The sequence below is a fragment of the Ostrea edulis genome, chromosome 7, assembly GCF_947568905.1.
Source record: "Ostrea edulis chromosome 7, xbOstEdul1.1, whole genome shotgun sequence".
NCBI classification, from domain to species: domain Eukaryota; kingdom Metazoa; phylum Mollusca; class Bivalvia; order Ostreida; family Ostreidae; genus Ostrea; species Ostrea edulis.
In genome coordinates, this window is record NC_079170.1 from 40,249,664 (window position 1) to 40,271,671 (window position 22,008).

General features: G+C 35.0%; 1 protein-coding gene across 1 annotated transcript in view; it reads right to left on the bottom strand.

Moving 5' to 3' along the window:
• LOC130048130 (uncharacterized) overlaps nucleotides 1-20,783 on the bottom strand; it is a 31,498-nt gene extending 10,715 nt beyond the window's left edge. The window contains exons 1-3 of the mRNA XM_056144408.1: nucleotides 19,478-20,783; nucleotides 1,543-1,801; nucleotides 681-800 (exon numbers count right to left, since the gene is read on the bottom strand). Coding sequence (XP_056000383.1) covers nucleotides 681-800; nucleotides 1,543-1,801; nucleotides 19,478-19,489 — 391 coding nt within the window. The 5' untranslated portion in view covers nucleotides 19,490-20,783. The remainder of the gene's footprint in view (nucleotides 1-680; nucleotides 801-1,542; nucleotides 1,802-19,477) is intronic.
• Nucleotides 20,784-22,008: the final 1,225 nt, after the last annotated feature.

A 22,008-nucleotide genomic window follows, 5' to 3' on the forward strand; every position in this document is an offset into this window, starting at 1 on the left:
TGTGTCATAAAATGGCACCCCCGTAACCACAATTCCTGGATCCGCCCCTGACTACCGCTGTTGAGGTAAGCGTTGACATGATAATGAACCCTGTCGACTTTGCCATTGTGAACCATACGCCTGATGAGGCAATTGTACATGTATCCATGAACTATTCTCGAATTTGGTGTACAATCTTTTTTACTTTACGTATGCTACCTGTATAGTCAACTGTAACTTACAAAATTATCAAAAACTACTCTATTGACCGTGGTTATTTCATCAATCTAGAGTCAAGAATACTTGTTTTATATTCAATAAATAATTTTTAAAAAAAAGCCATGTCATTCTACAAAAGATGCTGCAATGACACAAATGTATTTATACATATATACATGTATGTATACTCATACTACAGGTCCCCCCCTCAAAATTGTGAAGATTTTGTATTAGCTTTTCCTCGGGGCTTCAGATTTAAAATAACCAAAAATAGATACTCCTATGTGTGTCCTTATTTTGCACAAAGTACAATACGTATTAAAATGTAACGGTATGATATAGTCATGTATGAATATGGTTCATTGAGCGCAGTTCTTTCTGAGAAGAAATTACGCTTCAAAATGCATGTACAAGAGTGGTTAGTAATATATGTGTGAATGCAAATAACATTGGCGGAAGCCGATCTCATCACACTCTCTTACACAGAAATGACAGCGTTGAATTATACACCGGTGGACAAGGTTTACTAAACTGTTTACAATCCGTCATATAGCTTTCTCGAATGCATTTTAATCCTCTGTTAAACTCTGTACATTTCCCATCTGAAAAATATTAAAACATATGATTTCAGTTAAAATTAGACATAATCAGATATGCATACCATGCATATATTCAAAAAGCTTTTATTTGTGAATCAACAGTCAGTGTGAATAAGCTTACTGCAGGTCTATCCAATTAAAATGATAGATATAATTCATAATTTGTTACTGTGAAATATGTCGGGGACATGGTTGAAAGATGACTATTTCGTATCATCATTAAATGATTTGTACTATAGAAACTCGGTTATTCCCGATACGTTGGATTACATGTATATGGAACGGGGAATAACTTTTACAATACTCTTCAATTTTCATGTGATGCTGTTGTGTCCCATTTTATAGATTGTTTTTCTTTATTTATGAATATTTTTCAAGGGAGATATTTATCATGGGACATGATTAAGATCGCTTTAAATAGTGTAGTAACCTAACACGCACTTTTGTTTTACGTGATCCCAAGGTTTCTGGGAACATCCCCCGTTATTCATATAACTTTATTAGTTCACTAAATCTAGCCTTTTCTTTACACATTTATGAAACTGTTATTTGATTTCCCTTTCTTTTGTTCACTGTTTATACTTTGCGCACGTTTTTAATAATATTTTAGTGATATGCATGTTTGAAAATATGGCATAAACTGACAAAAATTAACTTACAATGACGATGTATCCATTATTATGTAGGATATGTATGTACTTGTAGGAAAGCACTATCATATACATGTACCTGAAATAATTCTTACACAGTATCAATCTTGAGGGGGCACACACTTCCACCAGACTCGTGGTCCATTCATTAAGAACACAGTGATATTCAAATGATCTACAGGCATTGATATATGCTGCGCAGTTCTTTTTCCGGACAGCGTCTCTATATTCTGTTTCATTTGAAGGACAAAGTGCAACCTCCATTAAAGTATCCAGCGATGCTTGACACGCATTGTCAGGCAATTCTACACAATGGTGCGTTTCAAGTATCACAATAAACAGCACAATTATTTCCTACAAGACAAAACACGATCATGCAATATGTTGAACTGCAGTATTGAATTCGTTTCATTGTATAACGGTGGCAGCTGATATTCAAATAAAGCTTTGTTAATCTCAAATCTTTTTATTAGTGTTTTATAGTTATTTATTCTATAGCGCTCTGTCATTCGTGTCCTTTGTTTGCTGTGGCGTACTTTAAAAGAACGAAACAAGCTTGATCCAGCAAACCGATACCTTTGATCCAATTTATTGATAAAGCTGCAATGTTGAGTCAACTGTTACACAATTGAAATTAACACACCAGTATCAATATAACTTTCACCTATTTCACGCTAGAAGCGGTTTGCGTTTCCAGTATCATGTAATGATATATTCAATGAATTACTGTAAACCTCAAACACGTGTTTATGGATTAGTTTACGATAATTTGAAATTTCGCACCAGCGATGATTCATGCAGTTGGATAATAATGTACGTAACTATGAAAATAATAAAACTTAGTTTTTAAGCTTGGTGACAAAATGAATGAATTATCAACAGGACATTGTTTCATTCTTTTACATTTATATTCAACGAGAAATCCTATACCCACCTCATTCCAACGTATTATCAAATGCAAATAAACTAATGACATTGTCGAGAAGGTTTAAATGTTGAATTGACACGGAATTCAAGTGAAGAATTGACGTTTGTATAAACTTCCCATTAAAACAGTTTGGTATCATTTCGTATCTTTTCTTCATTAGGATTCTTTGTTTCACGTCTGTTTAAATTTGTCTGGTTGAAAATGTTTATTCCGTTGACATAAACATAATTTGATCAAACGCATTACTTCTTTAGTCATTTTAAGAGTTCATCTTTACTAGTAAAAATGACAATAAACAAATATTTCTAACCCGTATGGACAATGTGCTCAAAATATCGTTACTATTATCGTGAGATGAATATATTTTAACTATGGAAATTGATAATGATATTAGCACCATGCATTTTCGACCGATCGCAGGGAGTAAAGAAAATGTTATCTTCGGAGATTGTTAAATCTTCCACTTCTTTAAACCACCCTTCAAGGTAATATCATTAGATGTGATTTCACAAGATGTCATCTGACAGCTGGGTGAATCTAGTAAAATAAATAAAAGTAGATATCCATCGACTTCCGGGTAGATAATTAATTGATTTTGGCGGCAGTCAGAATAAGGTCTTATTGATCTCCGAATTTGACATATTAGCTATGTCCCTGGGGGATCTTGGCATCCAAGGATACCGATGTTGTATCCAGATCAGCCATTGTTTATTACATAACCTTGTTTGCTCATTAAGAGACAATGTTGGCACGAGTGTCTATGTTTAGTACCCATGTTGTTATGTAATTCAGACTATATTTCAAAAGAAATGATTCAGTGTATTCTTATTTTAAGTGGTCGCGAATATACACTGTCCGATATCTTTCAACAATCAACGTATTCCCTCCTGAACATGTTTGAACGTACTATGGGATTAATTATTGTGCTAGTTAAGCATTCAGCATATTCCTGAGCATTTTTGCGATTTCATATATCAAGACTTGACTTTCTTTTACAAATCATACCGTCTACAAAGGAGTCTTACACTTCGCTTGCTGCAATGCATAGCTAACATTCAATGTATCCCTGAATAAAATTTTCAAATTTTGCCCGTCAAGTTTGATTGGTACAGACTGATATTTCTTCTTTCTAACCAAAGACTCTGTACTAACAAATATCTAGTGCGGGCTCCTGATTTAGCGACGAGCATGTTTTATCTATTTGAAATAAAAATTGTTCTCCTATAACAAATACAAATAGATAGTTGGACAAACACGGACCTCTGGGTACACCAGAGGTGGGATCAGGTGCCTAGGGTTAGTAAACATCCCTTGTCGACCGGTCACACCCACTTGGGTCCTATATCTTGCTCTGATAAACAGTAATCCGTAATAGAAATCAGTGTCCCACGTACGGCCTAACAATATGTATGAAACACGTCATACAGCATTCAAACCAATGATATACTGGGTTATTCTTACGACCATAACGTTTGCGAAATGCTGACCTTAAACAAAATTATCAAAACCATGTAACATCAACTTGTTTGTCAGTAGTCTGCTTTGATTTAGAACTGATCACACGCAGAACAAGCTCTAAGGCATCTAACTCAATGCTTGTGTTTAATAACACAATGATCGTATTCAAGAACTCGATGTTCTTGTGAAAGGATACGACATTCGTGTCAAATAACATCATGTTCGTATTAGAGGAATGGATGCTCTTGTTACGAGGACAAAGTGTTCGTGTTAGAAGTTTAAATCATCGTGTTAGAGGAGTGAATGGTCGTGTATAAGGACACAATGTTCCTGTTATAGACAAACTATTTGTATTAGATGACACACTGTTCGAGTATTCGTGTTAGATGAGAAAATGTTTGTGTTAGAGGATACAATACTCGGGTTGAAGAACACACCGATGGTGTTAGGGGACGCGATGTTCGTTTTTAAGGATACAATGTTAATGTTAGGGGACACAATATTCGAGTTAAAGGACAGACTGGTTATGTTAGCGTAGACAATGTTGGTATTAAAGAACTTAAAGCTTGAGCTAGAGGGCGTATTGCTAGTATTAGATGACTTTTTGATTGATTGATTATCATTTAATGTCCCTCTCGGGAATCTTTCACCTATATGGAAACATCAACATTGACGGTGACGGGCTGCAACATTTAGACCTATGCTCGACGCTTACAGCCTTTCAGTAAAGAGGGATCTTTATTGTGCCACGCCTGTTTTGACACGGGGCCTCGGTTTTTGCGGTCTCGTCCGAAGGACCGCCCCATTTAGTCACCTCTTACCACAAGCAAAGGATACTGAGGACACAGTCTGACCCGGATTGCCATGGGATTAGAGGACTGAATGTTCGTGTTAAAGAACATTACAATCGTGTAAAAGGACAGATTGTTCTCGTTAGATGGTCCAATGTCAGTGTTATAGGACTGGAAGCTCATATTAAAGGGAATCATGTTCGTGTTAATGGACACCGATTGTGTAAAAGGACTTCACGTTTGTGTTAGAGGACACAAAATTCGTGTTAGATGATAAAATCGTTGTGTTAGAGGATAGAATGATCGTGTTGGGAGGACACAATGTTCGTGTCAAAGGTCAAGGTGTTTGTGTTAGAGGACACCGTTTTTGCTACAAAGGACAAAATGTTGGTGGTAAAGAATTGGATGTTCTTAAAGGACACACTGTTCGTGTTAGAAGACATATTATTCGTTTAAAAGACTCAATGGTCGTGTTAAAGGACACAATACTATTGTTGGAAGACACCATGTTCGTGTTAGAGGACTGCATCTTTGTGTTAAAGGACACAATAGACACATTGCTCATATTAGAGGATTCAACGTTAGTGTTTCAAGACTCGATATTCGTGTTAAGCACAACGTAGTTAAGATTTCCCGTTACCTCAGTGCTATTCACACAATATGACGTTACAATGTCGTACATGAATATAATTCATCGTGTTGAAAATGTATATTTTGTTGCTATTTACTAGCGTTATCAAGTGTCCAAGCTGTATTTATGTAAAGTGCTTGTGAAATTATTAAAAAAAATATACTTTAATGATTTATAAATTTCCTATTTTTAAATATACAGTACACGACGCGAGTTTTATGGGTGTTCCATGCAACGCTGTGGTACAAATTTGCCCTAAACACGGTGGACCTTTAAAATTGTCGGCACCTTTGAAGTCCTATTTTTCCGCGCGAGCTTGACATTGGACACAAATATGCAGAGAAATTTGACAGTTCATTGCCTGAAATTGAACAATTCATGCCTAGAGGATCTTTTAGCATTCCAAATATTTCTATTAATTTTGTCAGCAATGAAATAAATGCTATGTCAAATTCGAAGGCTACGGGGTTAGATGCTATTTCTGTAAAGCTGTTGAAAATTAGCTCAGGTGTGATTGGTGAAATTTTAACATATCTGTTAAACATGTCTATGAAAAAGACGGGTGGTTGCATCCGAATGGAAAAAAGCTAGAGTTACCCCTCTTTTTAAATCTGGTGACAATTTTATGGTGAACAATTATCGACCTGTGTCAGTTTTAGCAATCGTGAGCAAAATTATAGAAAGGCATGTTTTTAACTCATTTTACGAGTATTTGGATAAAAAAAATCTTTTAACGGAACATCAATCCGGTTTTAGACCAAAGCATTCTTGCGAAACAGAACTTTATAACATTATTGATTAATGGCTAAGTAATATAGATAGTGGCAAATTAACAGGTGTTCTTTTTATTGATCTTAGTAAAGCCTTTGACACCGTAAACCACCAGGTATTATTACACAAACATTTATCATTTGGTATTTGTCAAAATTCTTTTAAATGGGTTCAGTCTTATCTTAGCAGAAGATCACAATGTGTTAGATGAAAAGGTGTTTTGTCAGATGAAAAAGATGTTACAACAGGAGTGCCTCAGGGGTTCATATTGGGTTCATTGTTCTTCATGTTATTTGTTAACGATTATCCTAAATGCATAAAGCACTCAAATGTCTCTATATATGCAGATGATACATCTCAGAATGTTTCACATCAATCTAGTGCTGTTATTGAGCAAAGGTTACATGATGATCTTTTAAACTCTATGAAATGGATGGAAAGTAATAAACGTACGATGAATTTAGAGAAAACACAATGTATGTTGATTGGCACTACACAAAAACTCTCAAAGTGTAGAAAAATATGTATCAAAGTAGGAGTTATTGTTTTAGATACTGTTAAAACAGCCAAACGTCTTGGTGTACAAATACATAAATGTCAAACCTGGTCTGCACACATTGCTTCTTTATTCAAGAAACTTTCACAGAAAATAGGAATTTTATGTCGTCTGCAAACTTTTATGTCAAATACGGCATTATCGAAAATTTATAACACTGTTATATTTCCTCATTTTAATTATTGTTGCACAGTTTGGTGCTCAGCCAAAAAAAAAACAACAAAAAAAAAACGAGGTTTTTATTGACATACTTCTTAAATTACAGAAAAGGGCAGTCAGAATTATATTCAAGGTGAAAGTAACTCAGACTTCTACAGCTGATATTTTTAGTGTTCTTAAATGGATGCCTGTTCATGATTATTTTGTATATAGAAAACTAGTTCTTGCTTTTAAGGTTCTTAATAACATGACACCAGAATATATGAACGTTTTTAGTTTTGTCAACCAAGTTAGTTCCAGAACAACAAGAAGTAGCAATAGTGGCATTTTATATTTACCAAAAGTTCGAACTGAATATTATAAACGATCTTTTAAGGTATCCTCCAAAATTTTATGGAATCAGTTTCCCGAGTCTGTCAGAAGCTGTGGTTCTATTACATCTTTTTAATCAGCATATTTGCAGCATTATTACTCAAATAAGGGATATATAAAAATGATATATATGTTTATTTTTCCCCCAGTGATATCGTGTGTATATTTTATGCATATATTTTATATTGTTTTCTATTTTTCTATTCTCTCATTTATCTTCTGTGAATATGTTCTATACAGAACCACAATGTAAAGTAGTACATTTGTACTACATATGTAATTGTGCTATCCTGTCTAAATAAAAGAATTTATTATTTTATTATTATTATTATTATTAAGTCCTCGGAGGATCTCCGTGGATGCCACCGCGCATCTCCGTGGATGTCACTTGTACCTCCGTCGATGCCACCGTGTACCTCCGTGTGATAAAACAAAGAAATAATAATATCAAGAATAAGATTTCCGAAATGATTCACCCAAAAACCTTTTCGCTTGGCCAACATGCATGCCCCCCCCCCCCCCCCTCATTCATTATTTAGAAATTAGCTATAAATGATTCAATTTTTGTAATTGTTGTTTAATGATACGTTGATGATTTCGGTACACATCCGTATGTAGACTTCCCTGCAGACGTTCACACCTTTTTGTGAAACGCCCAAATTCTCGACATCTTGTATATAAAGACCTGTGTTATTCCCATCACCCGCCGGTATATTGTTTCACGGCACGTGCAGCACAAGTTCACCATATAAAATAAGGGTCATGAACAACATCCTGCAAGGCACCCGTGGCCAGAACAAAGCTCGTAGAAGCTGTGTGTATTCGCAAATAGCACACACCGTGGAACACGGAGGACACGGTGTATCTCCGTGGATTTTCCACCGTGGTCTTTCCACGGTGGGGTGTATAAAACTCGTACCGTGTACTGTATTATATACTACAGGAATTTGAATAAAACATAATGACTTTGAAATCGCCCCCAATATATATAGTCATTTAGAATAAAGAATATAAATCAATTTTATATATCGATTTAGTACCGGTGAAAGATGAGAATTGTTTGCTGATATATTTTTTTTAATAATATATATCAATATAGAAGGACACATCTTTCAAAATATTATCTCAATAACAGCAATGACATGGTTGGTCATAATATGCAAGCATCTACGGATAGTGCAGACTCAAGTTTTCAAATTCAGTGGCTTCGGGTGTAGGGTGGTGCCACAATAGAATATAAATGTTTCATATGAGAAGAAAAATTTAAGAGAATCAATGAAAATAAATGCTGGTCAAGAATAGTAGTAGTGTCACACTAAATCATGTCAAAATGCAACACACTTAGATTTATTCAAATCATTAACTCTGGGATTAGGGTAAATCAACTTTGATATAAACGATGCATACAGGAAAGAAAATATTTTTTAAAGTCTTTTTCTCCAGAACAACAAGGGAATGTTAATTATGTTGCGATTGGGGCATCCCCTTGTTTGTGAATTTAATACGTGACTCCTTGAGGGTAGATTGGGAACATGATATGGGGTGAAATATGTTCATTAGAATAAAGATTGAAGAAAGAAATATCTTTAAAAAATCAACACAGGGGGATCAAAGTGACTCAGGTGAACGATTTTACCAATGGAACCCTTATTTAAATTTAGCATACATGTCTAGCAACCATCACCTGCCGCACGATATGAATAATTTCCTCAGAGGCTATCAAATGTCACATTGCGGAAATGTTTAAACATTGAAACATGCCTATACAAGGACACAAAACAAGCATTATCTTTATTGATAACGATAAAATTGATGAAGTGCCTATAAAAAGAGGGACATTTTAAAGGGTTCCTTGAAAGTTGACGGCTTTTGATAACTACAAAGCAGAAACTTAATATTTATTTCCTGTTATACTATTACCATAATTCAATCGCGAACGTTGAATAAGTTAGAGTAACTACCAATTTTGTTTCGAAAGTTTGACCCCCCCCCCACCCCCCGAAGATAACAAACATGGATCAATGTTAAAAATCCTATAGATAATACCAAATTATGAGTGAGGTAAACATGGACCCTGCACATATCAGAGGTGGGATCAGGTGCGTTAGAATGATAAGCCGAGATTACTGGGACAACTTCCATGAACTCCATAGATTGATCAAATAAACGGGGTATTGCTGTTACAATGATATTGTTATAAACAAGTTGCAAAGAGCAGTCTACAATGATGTTAATTTGTGTATTTTGGTTTACCATATCCACACACTCTAAAAATATTATAATATACAATTACGTGTACATAACAACAAATGAAATATGAAATGCTTGTATTACTGTCACTAATTATCGATTTCAAACGGGAAAACATTTTCGTCCATGGTTTTCATTTTTGTAAAGATTTTCCGAGATAAACGAACACAGGCTTCTGTACCTTGTGTTGCGTTTTAGTTCTTTAACGTCTCCAACTATGTATAGTTAGTAAAAATAACAGAAATCAAACTTGATTTATCTTCAAAATATATGTAGCTACGAAGATATTATACAACTAGTTCTAATTGTAACGGGGACCGTTACATATGTTCCCCAAACCTCCCCCAATTAAAAAGTGATGTCCTTGTGAATGTATAGCAAAAAATCATTTTATTTTAGCCTTTAATTACATGCAGTACGTTCAATATGGTCATTTCAGTACCAAGAAATGAAAGAAAGCGTTGCACGTGCATACACGCGCACGCGTGTATGATTCCGCATTTTTGTTGATGTCGTTCAACAGGCATTTGTATCATATACCCAGAGTATGAATTTCATAACGTTTCCACCAAATATAAGGAAGTTATAGCGATTTTAAAATCGTCCAATCAGAATTCAGCACACGTGCATGCACGTGCTGAGCAGTAATTCTAACGACAACAATTTGTAAGGAGTACCAAGACACATCTAAACCCTTAGAATCAATAGAATTTGATGAAAAACAAAAACGTTATCGTCCTTTAAAATTGAACATTTGAAAAACGATGCACGCGCATGGGCGTGTGCGTTGGCATTTTTTGGTACACTAATATATAGATACACATATTGTCTACGTATGCTGTGAATATCATCTCATTCGCTTCATAAATAAGATAGTTACAAACGTTTTAGTATTATCCAATCAAAATGAAGCGCACGTGCATGCGCGTGCAAATTAGTAATTTTGACCATGCAAACCAGTTAAGGGTCTCAGTATCTACCTATGATATGAATATCAAGCCATTTCAATGAACAACAAAAAAGTTAGACTGATTTCAAAGTTAGTGTACAAATTTTGTAATGCACGTGCACGCGCATGCGTGCGCGTGTATACAAAATAATTATTGTTTTTCATATCTACAAATGATATACTACCATCCTATTTAGGTTTCATATCGATCCCTTTAATATTCTGATTTTCCATATTTTGTACCCAAAATTCCAGTGCACGTGTGCGCGGGTGCATGCATGATCAGACAAAATGACTATCACTATGCACATCTACAAACGCTATACTATCATCCTGGAAAGTTTCATATCTATTCCTTTTGTAGTTTCCGAGAACACTACCGCACAAAAAAGTACCGGAGAAAAAGAATAATAACGAGCTATAACTGTTGGGATACCAACACAAATGTCCCCGAACACTTCCCCATGTCAGAAATGCTTTTTAATGCCAAATGTGCACTCAGGATCCTCAAAAAACCCTAGAAACTAAATTTGGTTGAAATCCAACGGATTTGATTTTCTTCAATGGCGGCCATTTTGAAACATTTGAAAATTGATTGGAAGGAAATACTGATGCTAGAAATGAATTGTGGACCCTCAATCTACCCCAGAACCCATATGTTGTAGAGATTTTAACACTTTCAAATATTTCGGTATATGGCGGCCATTTTGAAAATGGCGGCTCAAACAAAATTTTTGATGGTGGAAATGGACTCGGGGTTACCAAATTACCCTAAAAATAGAATTTGGTTGAAATCCGACAACCTTGATTTTTTGATGTTTTTTAGCCGCCATTTTGAAACGGCGGCCATTTTGAAAATTTCAAAAGTTGATTGCACCCCTCCTAATGATCCTCTATCAGCTCACAAAGTTTGAAGTGGATCTGTTGAAGCACGTTCATATAATCGAGCGGACAAATTTCTCACTAAAGAAGAGGAAAAATAAGAAGAAAATAATAATAATAACGAGCTATAACTGTGTTGGGATGCCAACACAAATGTCTCCGAACACCTCCCCATGTCAGAAATGGTTTTTGATGCCAGATATGCACTCAGGATCCTCAAAGAACTCTAAAAACTAAATTTGGTTGAAACCTGACGGACTTGATTTTTGGCCGCCATTTTCTTCAATGGCGGCCATTTTGAAACATTTGAAAATAGATTGGAAGGAAATAATGATGTTAAAAAAGAACTGTTGACACTCAATTGACCCCAGAACCCAAATGCTGTAGGGATTTTAACACTTTCAAATATTTCGGTATATGGCGGCCATTTTGAAAATGGCGGCTCAAAAATTTTTTTGATATTGGAAATGGACTCAGGGTCACAATATTACCTTAGAAATAAAATTTGGTTGAAATCCGACAACTTTGATTTTTTGACGTTTTTGGCGGCCATTTTGAAATGGCGGCGATTTTGAAAATTTGGAAAGTTGATTACACCCCTCCTTATGACCCCTATCAGCTCAGAAAGTTTGAAGTTGATCAGTCGAAGCACGTTCATATAATCGCGCAGACAAATTTCTCACTAAAAAAGAGGAAAAATAATAATAAGAAAATGATAATAATAATGATAAGAATAATAAGAAACGGAACAAAAACAATATGTCTCCGACACTTTGTGTTCGGAGACATAATAAGAATAATAAGAAACGGAGCAAAAACAATATGTCTCCGACATTATGTGTTCGGAGACATAATAATAACTAGAAATGATCTCGTTGCGAGCAACGAATAGGTCTTCCGTTCAATTTCTGACGAGATAGGATCTTAACTGGAAGAATTCAATTAGTGAAGAACGACTATACATGAAAGAAATAAACACGTACATGTAAATTACGATTTATCAATTATAAACAATTTCGGTTTTATTTTAATCACTTTCGAGTATCTCGGGAGTCCATAAAACGACTAAAAATCCCAAATGGACCGCATAGGAACCCACATTAAAAATTTCCATGAAAAATACTGAGTTTTCGGACAACTTCCGGTTTCGAACAACCAACTTCCGGTGGAAATGGTATGACTTATTACATTCTATTAAATAATGTTATTAGCATTAGAATTTTAAAAAAATGAAAAAATACATATTTGAAGGCACTTCCGGTGGATGACGGAAGTGACGGCAACAATATTGAAACAGTATTTCACATCTACAAGTCACCATCTAACTTTCTTCAAAGTTTCAAGACTCAATCATTGATTATTTATGAGAAAACGCCAGGAGAAAAAAAATCCCGGAAATTGTTGATATTTAACGAACGGAAGTGAATTTTGAAAAAGAAAATAATTCACTATACTCTGAAGAATGATAATATCAATTATATATGTGAAAATCATATCGAACACTTGATTTTTAAGCGAGAGATATCATAGCAAAGAAAGAAAAAAAATTCGAAGCTTTTCTCTAAAAACCGGAAGTTGTTGTTTAAACTTCCGGTAGGTGTAACATTTTCTGAAACTCCAGAAGACACTTAATTATTCCATGCACATTTTGTTTCAAAAGTGTAAATTTGATATTTGACGTTTCTTTCGTTCATTTTGGGTGGCGGCCGGAAGTGACGGATGACAATGATAAATCTTACTACAAAGCTACAAGTCACCACCAATCATACCTGAAAGTTTCAAGACTCAATCATTAAACGTTTATGAGAAAACGGCCGGACAAAATGTCATTTAAAAAACGGAAATTCGGCCCAATCTCGCGACCGGAAGTGAATTTTGAAATAGTATTAAGGATGTCCTAGAGATGAATAATATCAAAAATATCTGTAAACATCGTAATATAAAGTTGATAGATAAGCGAGATATACGAGAACAAAGAAAGACCCATTATTCGAAGGTCTTCCCCTAAAAACCGGAAGTTGTAGGTTAAACTTCCGGTAAGTTTAACATTTTCTGAAACTCCGAAAGAGACCCAACTAATCTATGCAAGTTTTGTTTCAGAAGCATAACTTTGAAATTTTACGTTTCTTTTTTTCACTTCCAGTGACGACCGGAAGTGACGGATGACAATGATAAACCTTATTACAAAGCTACAAGTCACCATCTATCATCCCTGAAGGTTTCAAGACCCAATCTTTAACCGTTTATGAAAAAACGCCCGGACAAAATGTCATTTGAAAAACGGAAACTTGGCCCTAACGAACGACCGGAAGTGAATTTTGAAAAAAGTATTAAAGGGTACACTATATATGGATAATGTCAATAATATCTGTAAATATTTTATTGAAAACTTGATAACTAAGCGAGATATACGAGGACAAAAACCCCCAACTTTTTCGAAGTTTTTCTCTAAAAACTGGAAGTTGCTGGCTAGACTTCTGGTAAGTCTAACATTTTCTGAAAAGCCGAAAGAGACCTAATTCATCTATGCAAGTTTTGTTTCAAAGGCATAACTTTGAAATTTGACGTTTCTTTTGTTCACTTCCGGTGACGGCTGAAAGTGACGGATCGCAATGATAAACCTTATTACAAAGCTACATGTCACCATCTATCATCCCTGAAAGTTTCAAGACTCAATCTTTGACCGTTTATGAAAAAACGTTTGGACAAAATGTCATTTTAAAAATAGTAAATCAGACGTAACTTGCGACCAGAAGTGAATTTTTAAAAATTGAAACGGCGGTACAAACTACAAACTGCATCGCATCACCCCTAAAAATATGAAGCAAATCGGTCAAGCCATCTCCGAGAAATCCTCTGCACAAAATTGGTAAGGGAAAAAAAAAGAATAAAAATAACAATAACTAGAAATGATCTCGTTGCGAGCAACGAATAGGTCTTCCGTCCAATTTCTGACGAGATAGGATCTTAACTGGAAGAATTCAATTAGTGAAGAACGACTATACATGAAAGAAATAAACACGTACATGTAAGACACGATTTCTCAATTATAAACAATTTCGGTTTTATTTTATTCACTTTCGAGTATCTCAGGAGTCCATCAAACGACTAAAAATCCCAAATGGATTGCGTAGGACCCTACACTAAAATTTCCGTGAAAAATACTGAGTTTTCGGACAACTTCCGGTTTTGAACAACCAACTTCCGGTGGAAATGGTATGACCTATTACATTCTATTAAATAATGTTATGAACATTAAAATAAAAAAAGGAAGAAAAATTACATATTTTTAAGGTACTTCCAGTGGATGACGGAAGAGATGGCAAGAAAATTGAAACATGTATGTCACATCTACAAGTCACCATCTAACATTCCTGAAAGTTTCAAGACTCAATCATTAAAAGTTTATGAGAAAACGGCCAGACAAAATGTCATTTGAAAAATGGAAATTCGGCCATATCTCGCGACCGGAAGTTAATTTTGATATAGTATTCAAGGATACTCTAGAGATGGATAATGTCAATAATATCTGTAAATATCTTATTAAAAACTTGATGAATAAGCGATATATACGACAGCAAAGAAAAAACAACTTTTTCGAAGTTTTACTCTAAAAACCAGAAGTTGCTGGTTAAACTTCCGGTAAGTCTAACATTTTCTGAAAAGCCGAAAAAGTCCTCATTCATCTATGCAAGTTTTGTTTCAAAAACGTAAATTTGAAATTTGACGCTTCTTTTGTTCACTTCCGGTGACGGCTGGAAGTGACGGATCGCAATGGTAAACCTTATTACAGAGCTACAAGTCACCATCTATCATCCCTGAAAGTTTCAAGACCCAATCTCTAACTGTTTATGAAAAAACGTTTGGACAAAATGTCATTTTAAAAACGGAAAATGGGACATAACTTGCGACCGGAAGTGATATTTCAAAAATCGATACGGAAATTTAAACTTCAGATCGCAACGCATCAACCGTGAAAACTTGAAGCAAATCGATTTAGCCATCTCTGAGAAATTCTCTGCACAAAATCGGTAAGGAAAAAAAAAAAAGAATAAAAATAACAATAACTAGAAATGATCTCGTTGCGAGCAACGAATAGGTCTTCCGTCCAATTTCTGACGAGATAGGATCTTGACTGGGAGAATTCAATTGGTGAAGAACGACTATGCATGAAAGAAATAAACACGTACATCTAAGACGTGATTTATCAATTATAAAGAATTTCGGTTTTGTTTTATTCACTTTCAAGTATCTCGGGAGTCCATAAAACGACTAAAAATTCCAAATGGACCGCGTAGGAATCCACACTAAAAATTTCCATGAAAAATACTGAGTTTTCGGACAAGTTCCGGTTTCGAACAACCAACTTCCTGTAGAAATGGTATGACTTATTACACTCTATTAAATAATGTTATGAGTATTAGAATTGTAAAAAATTAAAAATTACCTATTTTTATGGTACTTCCAGCGGATGACGGAAGTGACGGCAAGAAAATTGAAACACGTATGTCACATCTACAAGTGACCATCGAACATTCCTGAAAGTTTCAAGACTAAATCTTTGATTATTTATGAGAAAACGCCTGGAGAAAAATACCCGGAAATCGTAGATATTTAACGAACGGAAGTGAATTTTGAAAAGAATTTTTTTTTACTATACTCTACAGATGGATAATGTCAATTATATATGCGAAAATCATATCAAACTCTTGATTTCTAAGCGAGAGATAGGATAGCAAAGAAAGACCAATTTTTCGAAGTTTTTCTTAAAAATCGGAAGTTGCTGATTAAATTTCCAGTAATTAGTTTAACATTTTCTGAAACTCCGAAAGAGACTTAACTTATCTATGCAAGTTTTGTTCCAAAAGCATAACTTTAAAATTTGATGTTTCTTTCGTTCACTTCTGGTGACGGCCGGAAGTGACGGGTGACAATGATAAACCTTATTACAGAGCTAAAGGTCAATATCTATCATTCCTGAAAGTTTCAAGACTCAATTGTAAATCATTTATGAGAAAACGCCATCACAAAATGTCAATTGAAGAGCGGAAATTCGGCCCTAACCCGCGACCAGAAGTGAAATTTGAAATAGTATTAAAGACTATCTTAGACATGGATAATGTCAATAATATCTGCAAATATCGTATTAAATAGATGATAAATAGGGGAGATATACGAAAACAGAAAAAGACCAATTTTTCGAAGTCTTTCTTTAAAAACCGGAAGTTGCTCGTTAAACTTCCGTTGAGTCTAACATTTTCTGAAACGCCAAAAGAGACCTAATTAATCTATGCAAGTTTTATTTCAAAAGCATAATTTTGAAAATTGACGTTTCTTTTGTTCACTTCCGGTGACGGCCGGAAGTGACGGATGGCAATAATAAACCTTAATACAAAGCTACAAGTCACCATCTCTCATCCCTGAAAGTTTCAAGACTCAATCCTTAACCGTTTATGAGAAAACGCCCGGACAAAATTTCATTTAAAAAACGAAAATTCTGCCTTTACTTGCGACCGGAAGTGAATTTTGAAATAATATTAAAAGGTTCTCTAGAAATGGATAATGTCAATAACATCTGTAAATATTGTATTAAAAATTTGATAAATAAGCGAGATATACGAGGACAAACAAAAACCAATTTTTCAAAGTTTTTCTCTAAAAACCGGAAGTTGCTGGTTAAACTTCCGGTATGTCTAACATATTCTGAAACGCTGATAGAGACTCAATTAATCTATGCAAGTTTTGTTTCAAAATCATAAATTTGAAATTTGACGTTTCTTTTGTTCACTTCCGGTGACGATGGGAAGTGATGGATCGCATTGATAAACCTTATTACAGAGCTACAGGTCACCATCTATCATCCCTGAAAGTTTGAAGACTCAATCTTTATCCGTTTATGAAGAAACGTCTGGACAAAATGTCATTTTAAAAACGGAAAATCGGACGTAACTCTGGACCGGAAGTGAATTTTCAAAAATTAAAACGGAGATGTAAACTCCAGATGGCAACAAATCAACCCAGAAAATTTAAAGCAAATCGATCGAGCCATCTCTGAAAAATGCTCTGCACAAAATCGCTAAGGAAAAGAAAAAAAAAAGAATAAAAATAATAAAAAGTGAAAAATCAACAATAGAATAATAGAAGATTCTTCCGCTGAAGACGGAAGACCCTAATAAAAAGAAAAGTGAAAAATCAACAATAGAATAATAGAAGGTTCTTCCGCTGAAGACGGAAGACCCTAATAAGAAAAGTGAAAAATCAACAATACAATAATAGAAGGTTCTTCCGCTGAAGACGGAAGACTCTAATAACGAGCTATAACTGTGTTGGGATGCCAACACAAATGTCACCAAGACCGGTGAAGGGCTTCAAATTTAGGCCTATGCTCGGCGCTTATGGCCATTGAACAGTGAGGGTCCTTTAGCGTGCCACACTTACTGTGACACGGGCCATCTGTTTTTAAGGTCATCTTCGAGGACCCGTGACATTCACACCTGATGCCGAGCGTTTTGCGATGGAACTACTTCGGTCTGTCGCGGCCGGGATTCGAACCCCGGCCTCCCGCATGCGGGGCGAACGCTCTAACCTCTTGGCCACCGCGGCGGCATTTCTTTACTTTGACAAGTGACATAAAACGAACCAATGGTGAAGTGCATTACAATACATAAAAATGATATTTATTAATACATGTATACTAGAGAGGACTCCTTTTTTATTGCAATTTGATCGTGACCCGATATTCATACAATTTAATATAGGTCTTGAAATGAATCGTTTCGGCACTGGTGAAAGCTCCCATGACATCGACATATAACGTAGTTAAGAGGTGAAGTCTAAACAGATTCACTTTAGATTTGCGTGAGTTATTCATAAATATACCTACCATCGTTAATATTGGACCAAACTTGTCGAAAGTATCAGTAATCAATCCTTATCTTTCAACTGTGCCAAGACGATATGTACATACACATTGAAGGCGAACACGTAGGCTTCAATTTAATATCTAAATTACTGTAGTGCATACTATATTATTATTTTATTGAAACTGGATTTTAACGACAAACCAACATCTCAACTTTCTGACAAACGGGATGATTTAAGCTTTTCCATCGTTAATTTATCATACTCATGATACCTGATTCAAGTCGATGGTCGTTATAACGATCTAGTTCGTCTATACAACCTATGATTGGGTCAAATGCTGTCTGACGTGTTTCATGCCGATTGTTAAGCCGTTCTTGGCATATTGATTTTGCCTACGGATAACTCCGCTTACCTAATCAGAATATAGGGTTCACGGCGGGTGTGACCGGTCAACAGGGAATGCTTACTCCTCTTAGGCACCTGATCCCACCCCTGGTATGTCCAGGGGTTCGTGTTTGCCCAACTATATATTTTGTATTGCTTATAGGAGTTATGAGATTGATCACAGTTCGTTTATCTTCGCCTTTCAATCATATAGCAATGTATCGCGATTATCTGTATATATGCTGTCTACATCTCTCAAATGATTCGACACCTACGGACTTGTTCTGCTTATAGATATCACATGGGTTTGAACAGTCTCGTTTAAAGTCAATATTTCGCAAATCCTATAATCGTTATGTTGATCTAGTTTACTCTTATCATCTATCCTTGCGTCCAATGCAGTTTGAAGTGTTTTATACCGCTTGGTAGGCCGTTCTTAGCACACCGATTCTGACTATGGATTACTCCATTTTGCTGATCAAGGCATGACGGATATGATCGGTTGACAGGAGATGCTTAATCCTCATATGCACTTGATCCCACCTCTGGTATCCTTAGCGGTCCGTGTTTGCCCAACTCTTTATTTTGTAATCCTTATAGGAGTTGTGAGATATATCACTGTTCCTTATGCTCACCTTTCATACTTTGAAATATATTGCAGTAATTTTCGTATGTGTCCATATTGGACGTCACAAAAACATGTAGGTTGCTATAAATAAGCTGTTTAGAATGTTGTTCTATACCGTCTGTAGGCGTATTCTTCACAACATGATGTATTTCTAATCCTAATACAGCGTAAAGTTTAAAATATTTTTACTGATGCATGTACGTTAAAAATGGGGACACACAAGTTCTGAAAGAATAACGGAGCTCCCACTGCACAACTTTGTTATTGGGAACAATATCATTAAGAATTTAACTAATTGCTGGATGTCATTGATTGATTACATTTTTTCACACGTTTAAATGATTAATAGTTTCAATCATTTCTTAAAATACCTTTAAACTGAGCTAATGGGTGATCAGGAAACTTACCTTGACTAACATCTCTTTGATCGAGAAACATGTTCTCAATGTTTAAATCCTGATACTGATTAACATCTTGAAAGATATTGGCTGATTTTTTTTCTTTAGTTGTAGTGGTGGCAGGTGGCGTTGGCGGCAGGTGGTCCCGACGAAGACAAAGATAACTTCCAAATGTTGTATTCAAATATTTTAGCTTCATCCTAGGAGCATTTTAATTGGAATGTTATTTCGCTGATTTTAATAAAGGTATGACCTAATACTATATATTATTTTTTTCAATTGACACTGGCGTAAACTTATCAAATAAAAATGAAGAAATATTACCCATGAAGAATGGGGCCTACAGTTGTAGTTGGTTTTGTACTACGTTTCTCAATCCGCGTATATAATTAATTCAAAAGGATGTTCATTCCGTTTTGCTGTACCCTATCTCCCAATAGATATGTGTCTAGCCTAAATAAACGTAAATGTATTGATACTTTTATCCTAAATGTCTTAGTTATATGAACCTATGTGTTGTTCAACTTAGTTTGAATATTATATGTACTTATCCGTAGTCATTTAAATGTACCTACATTTACCCATGCTTTATCAAAAATATTAACCCCCATTTCATTTAAATACCGATTTGTTATACTTTGTATATGATCACGGAACCTATCATTTTATTTTTATCTTTGATTGTACATATCATTATGAATATATTGTTTTTATTTTAGAAGGCCTCAGGGAAGAATAGTACCATGTACTGATTGAACTACCTCCTCTAAATCAAGGATTTTTATCATTGTTATTATTATTATTATCATTATTATCAATATTATTGTTATCACTTTTTCTATTACTTTCTAACTATAAAGTACGCATCAAGTTAGGACACCAGATGCGTAAGACTTTCAAATTCAAGGTCTGATTTTGACCGTCTAGAACAAATGTGTATAGTTGCTGAAATCAACAAAAGGTGAGGCAAAGGTTTTAACAGAAATTTTAATTTCTAATTGTAATGGACAGTTAGATACAATCCTGATAAGTGAATTTTTTGTCGAGGACCAGTATACATAATAAAAATATAACAAAATTGATATTTTGAACGCCATGTTGCCGTATAAAGTTTGCTTTTTGACTGCAATATCGTGACACATTTTATCAATTAAGTCGAATCCAGGGAAATCAATAGTGATCAGAACACCGCGTTACAATTTTGAGGTCAGATAGGTTCGATTCTATATCCTTGCGTTGCTCCAATCATGTTACTTCCTCAAGCGCATATCATTAGAAGCGAAAGTCACTCGTCTTTCGGATATAATATGATCCTACAAACGGAGGTCACGTGTCACGCTAAGCATAGAGATATCAAGAATAATCAATGCAACGACCATGAGTCATACATAGGTTGAAATACACCAAAAACACTTTCATTTCAAAATTAAGGATTATCTCCCTCGTGCATAGCTCGTATCCTTAGACGAATTTGGCTCCACTTTTTGGCACTCTGATTTTCCCTAAAATAGCTCTTAGGGCCTAGGTTATTTCGGATTTCAAACATTTCGGTTGAGCATCACTGAAGAGACATTATTTGTCGAAATGCGCATCTGTTGCATCAAAATTGGTACCGTATAAGTTTTACATACACCAAAAACACGTGATGCCTTTCGGAGATGACCTTAAAATCGGCGCCTCAGTTAAACTTTATAAGAATACCAACCTCCTCAATACAGCAATGCAAATTATCAAAGATATATTAACGAAAAGTTAATAACGAAAAGTTTAGCGAAGCATGAAAGTTTATGAAATAAAATTCAAAGTATGAACGTCTAAGTACCATACATCACGTAACCTGTTTAACGTTACTCTCGAGAATGTTTCACTTACATGGAAAGTACAATAGATAAAATATAGTTTTTCTACAATGAATGAAAATATTATTTTTCATACTCGGAATCGTAGGTCTTTTTTCTTTAAAAAGCAACAAATTAACTGTTTACCGAGGTAAAGCAAATTATCAAACTTTCATATTGGTGATATATTTCGTTTTTTAAGATTTCAAATGTTTGTTTTGTCAAAGATCTTTCAACGGCTTTTTGATTACAGATGTCCTCATAGAGAATTATGAATTTCAGAGATTAATATAACACTTTCTGTTAAGAATATAAAATCAATCGCAGTCATATTAATGAATGGAATGAACTGTCTTCGAGAATACAATATAGATTAGGGCTATTTCTTACTTGACTTGCATGTACTTGTTGTCAATAATCTTATCTTTATGCAAACATATACCGACGACGCTGGATTTAGGCACTGTAATCTATCGACGGCTACTTGTAGTTGTTGTTAAGAGAAATACCAAATACAGCACATACACTGCACTGCTTGTTTTCACATGCAAAACCGATAAATCCAACAATGTAAGAGTTTGCACAATGTACCTTGACGTTACACCGATACATCTGTTAGTATTTGTATGATATACCATAATTTCTAATCGATATATCTTCTTGGATTAATTCTTATATGATATTACCTAGCTTTTCAATCAG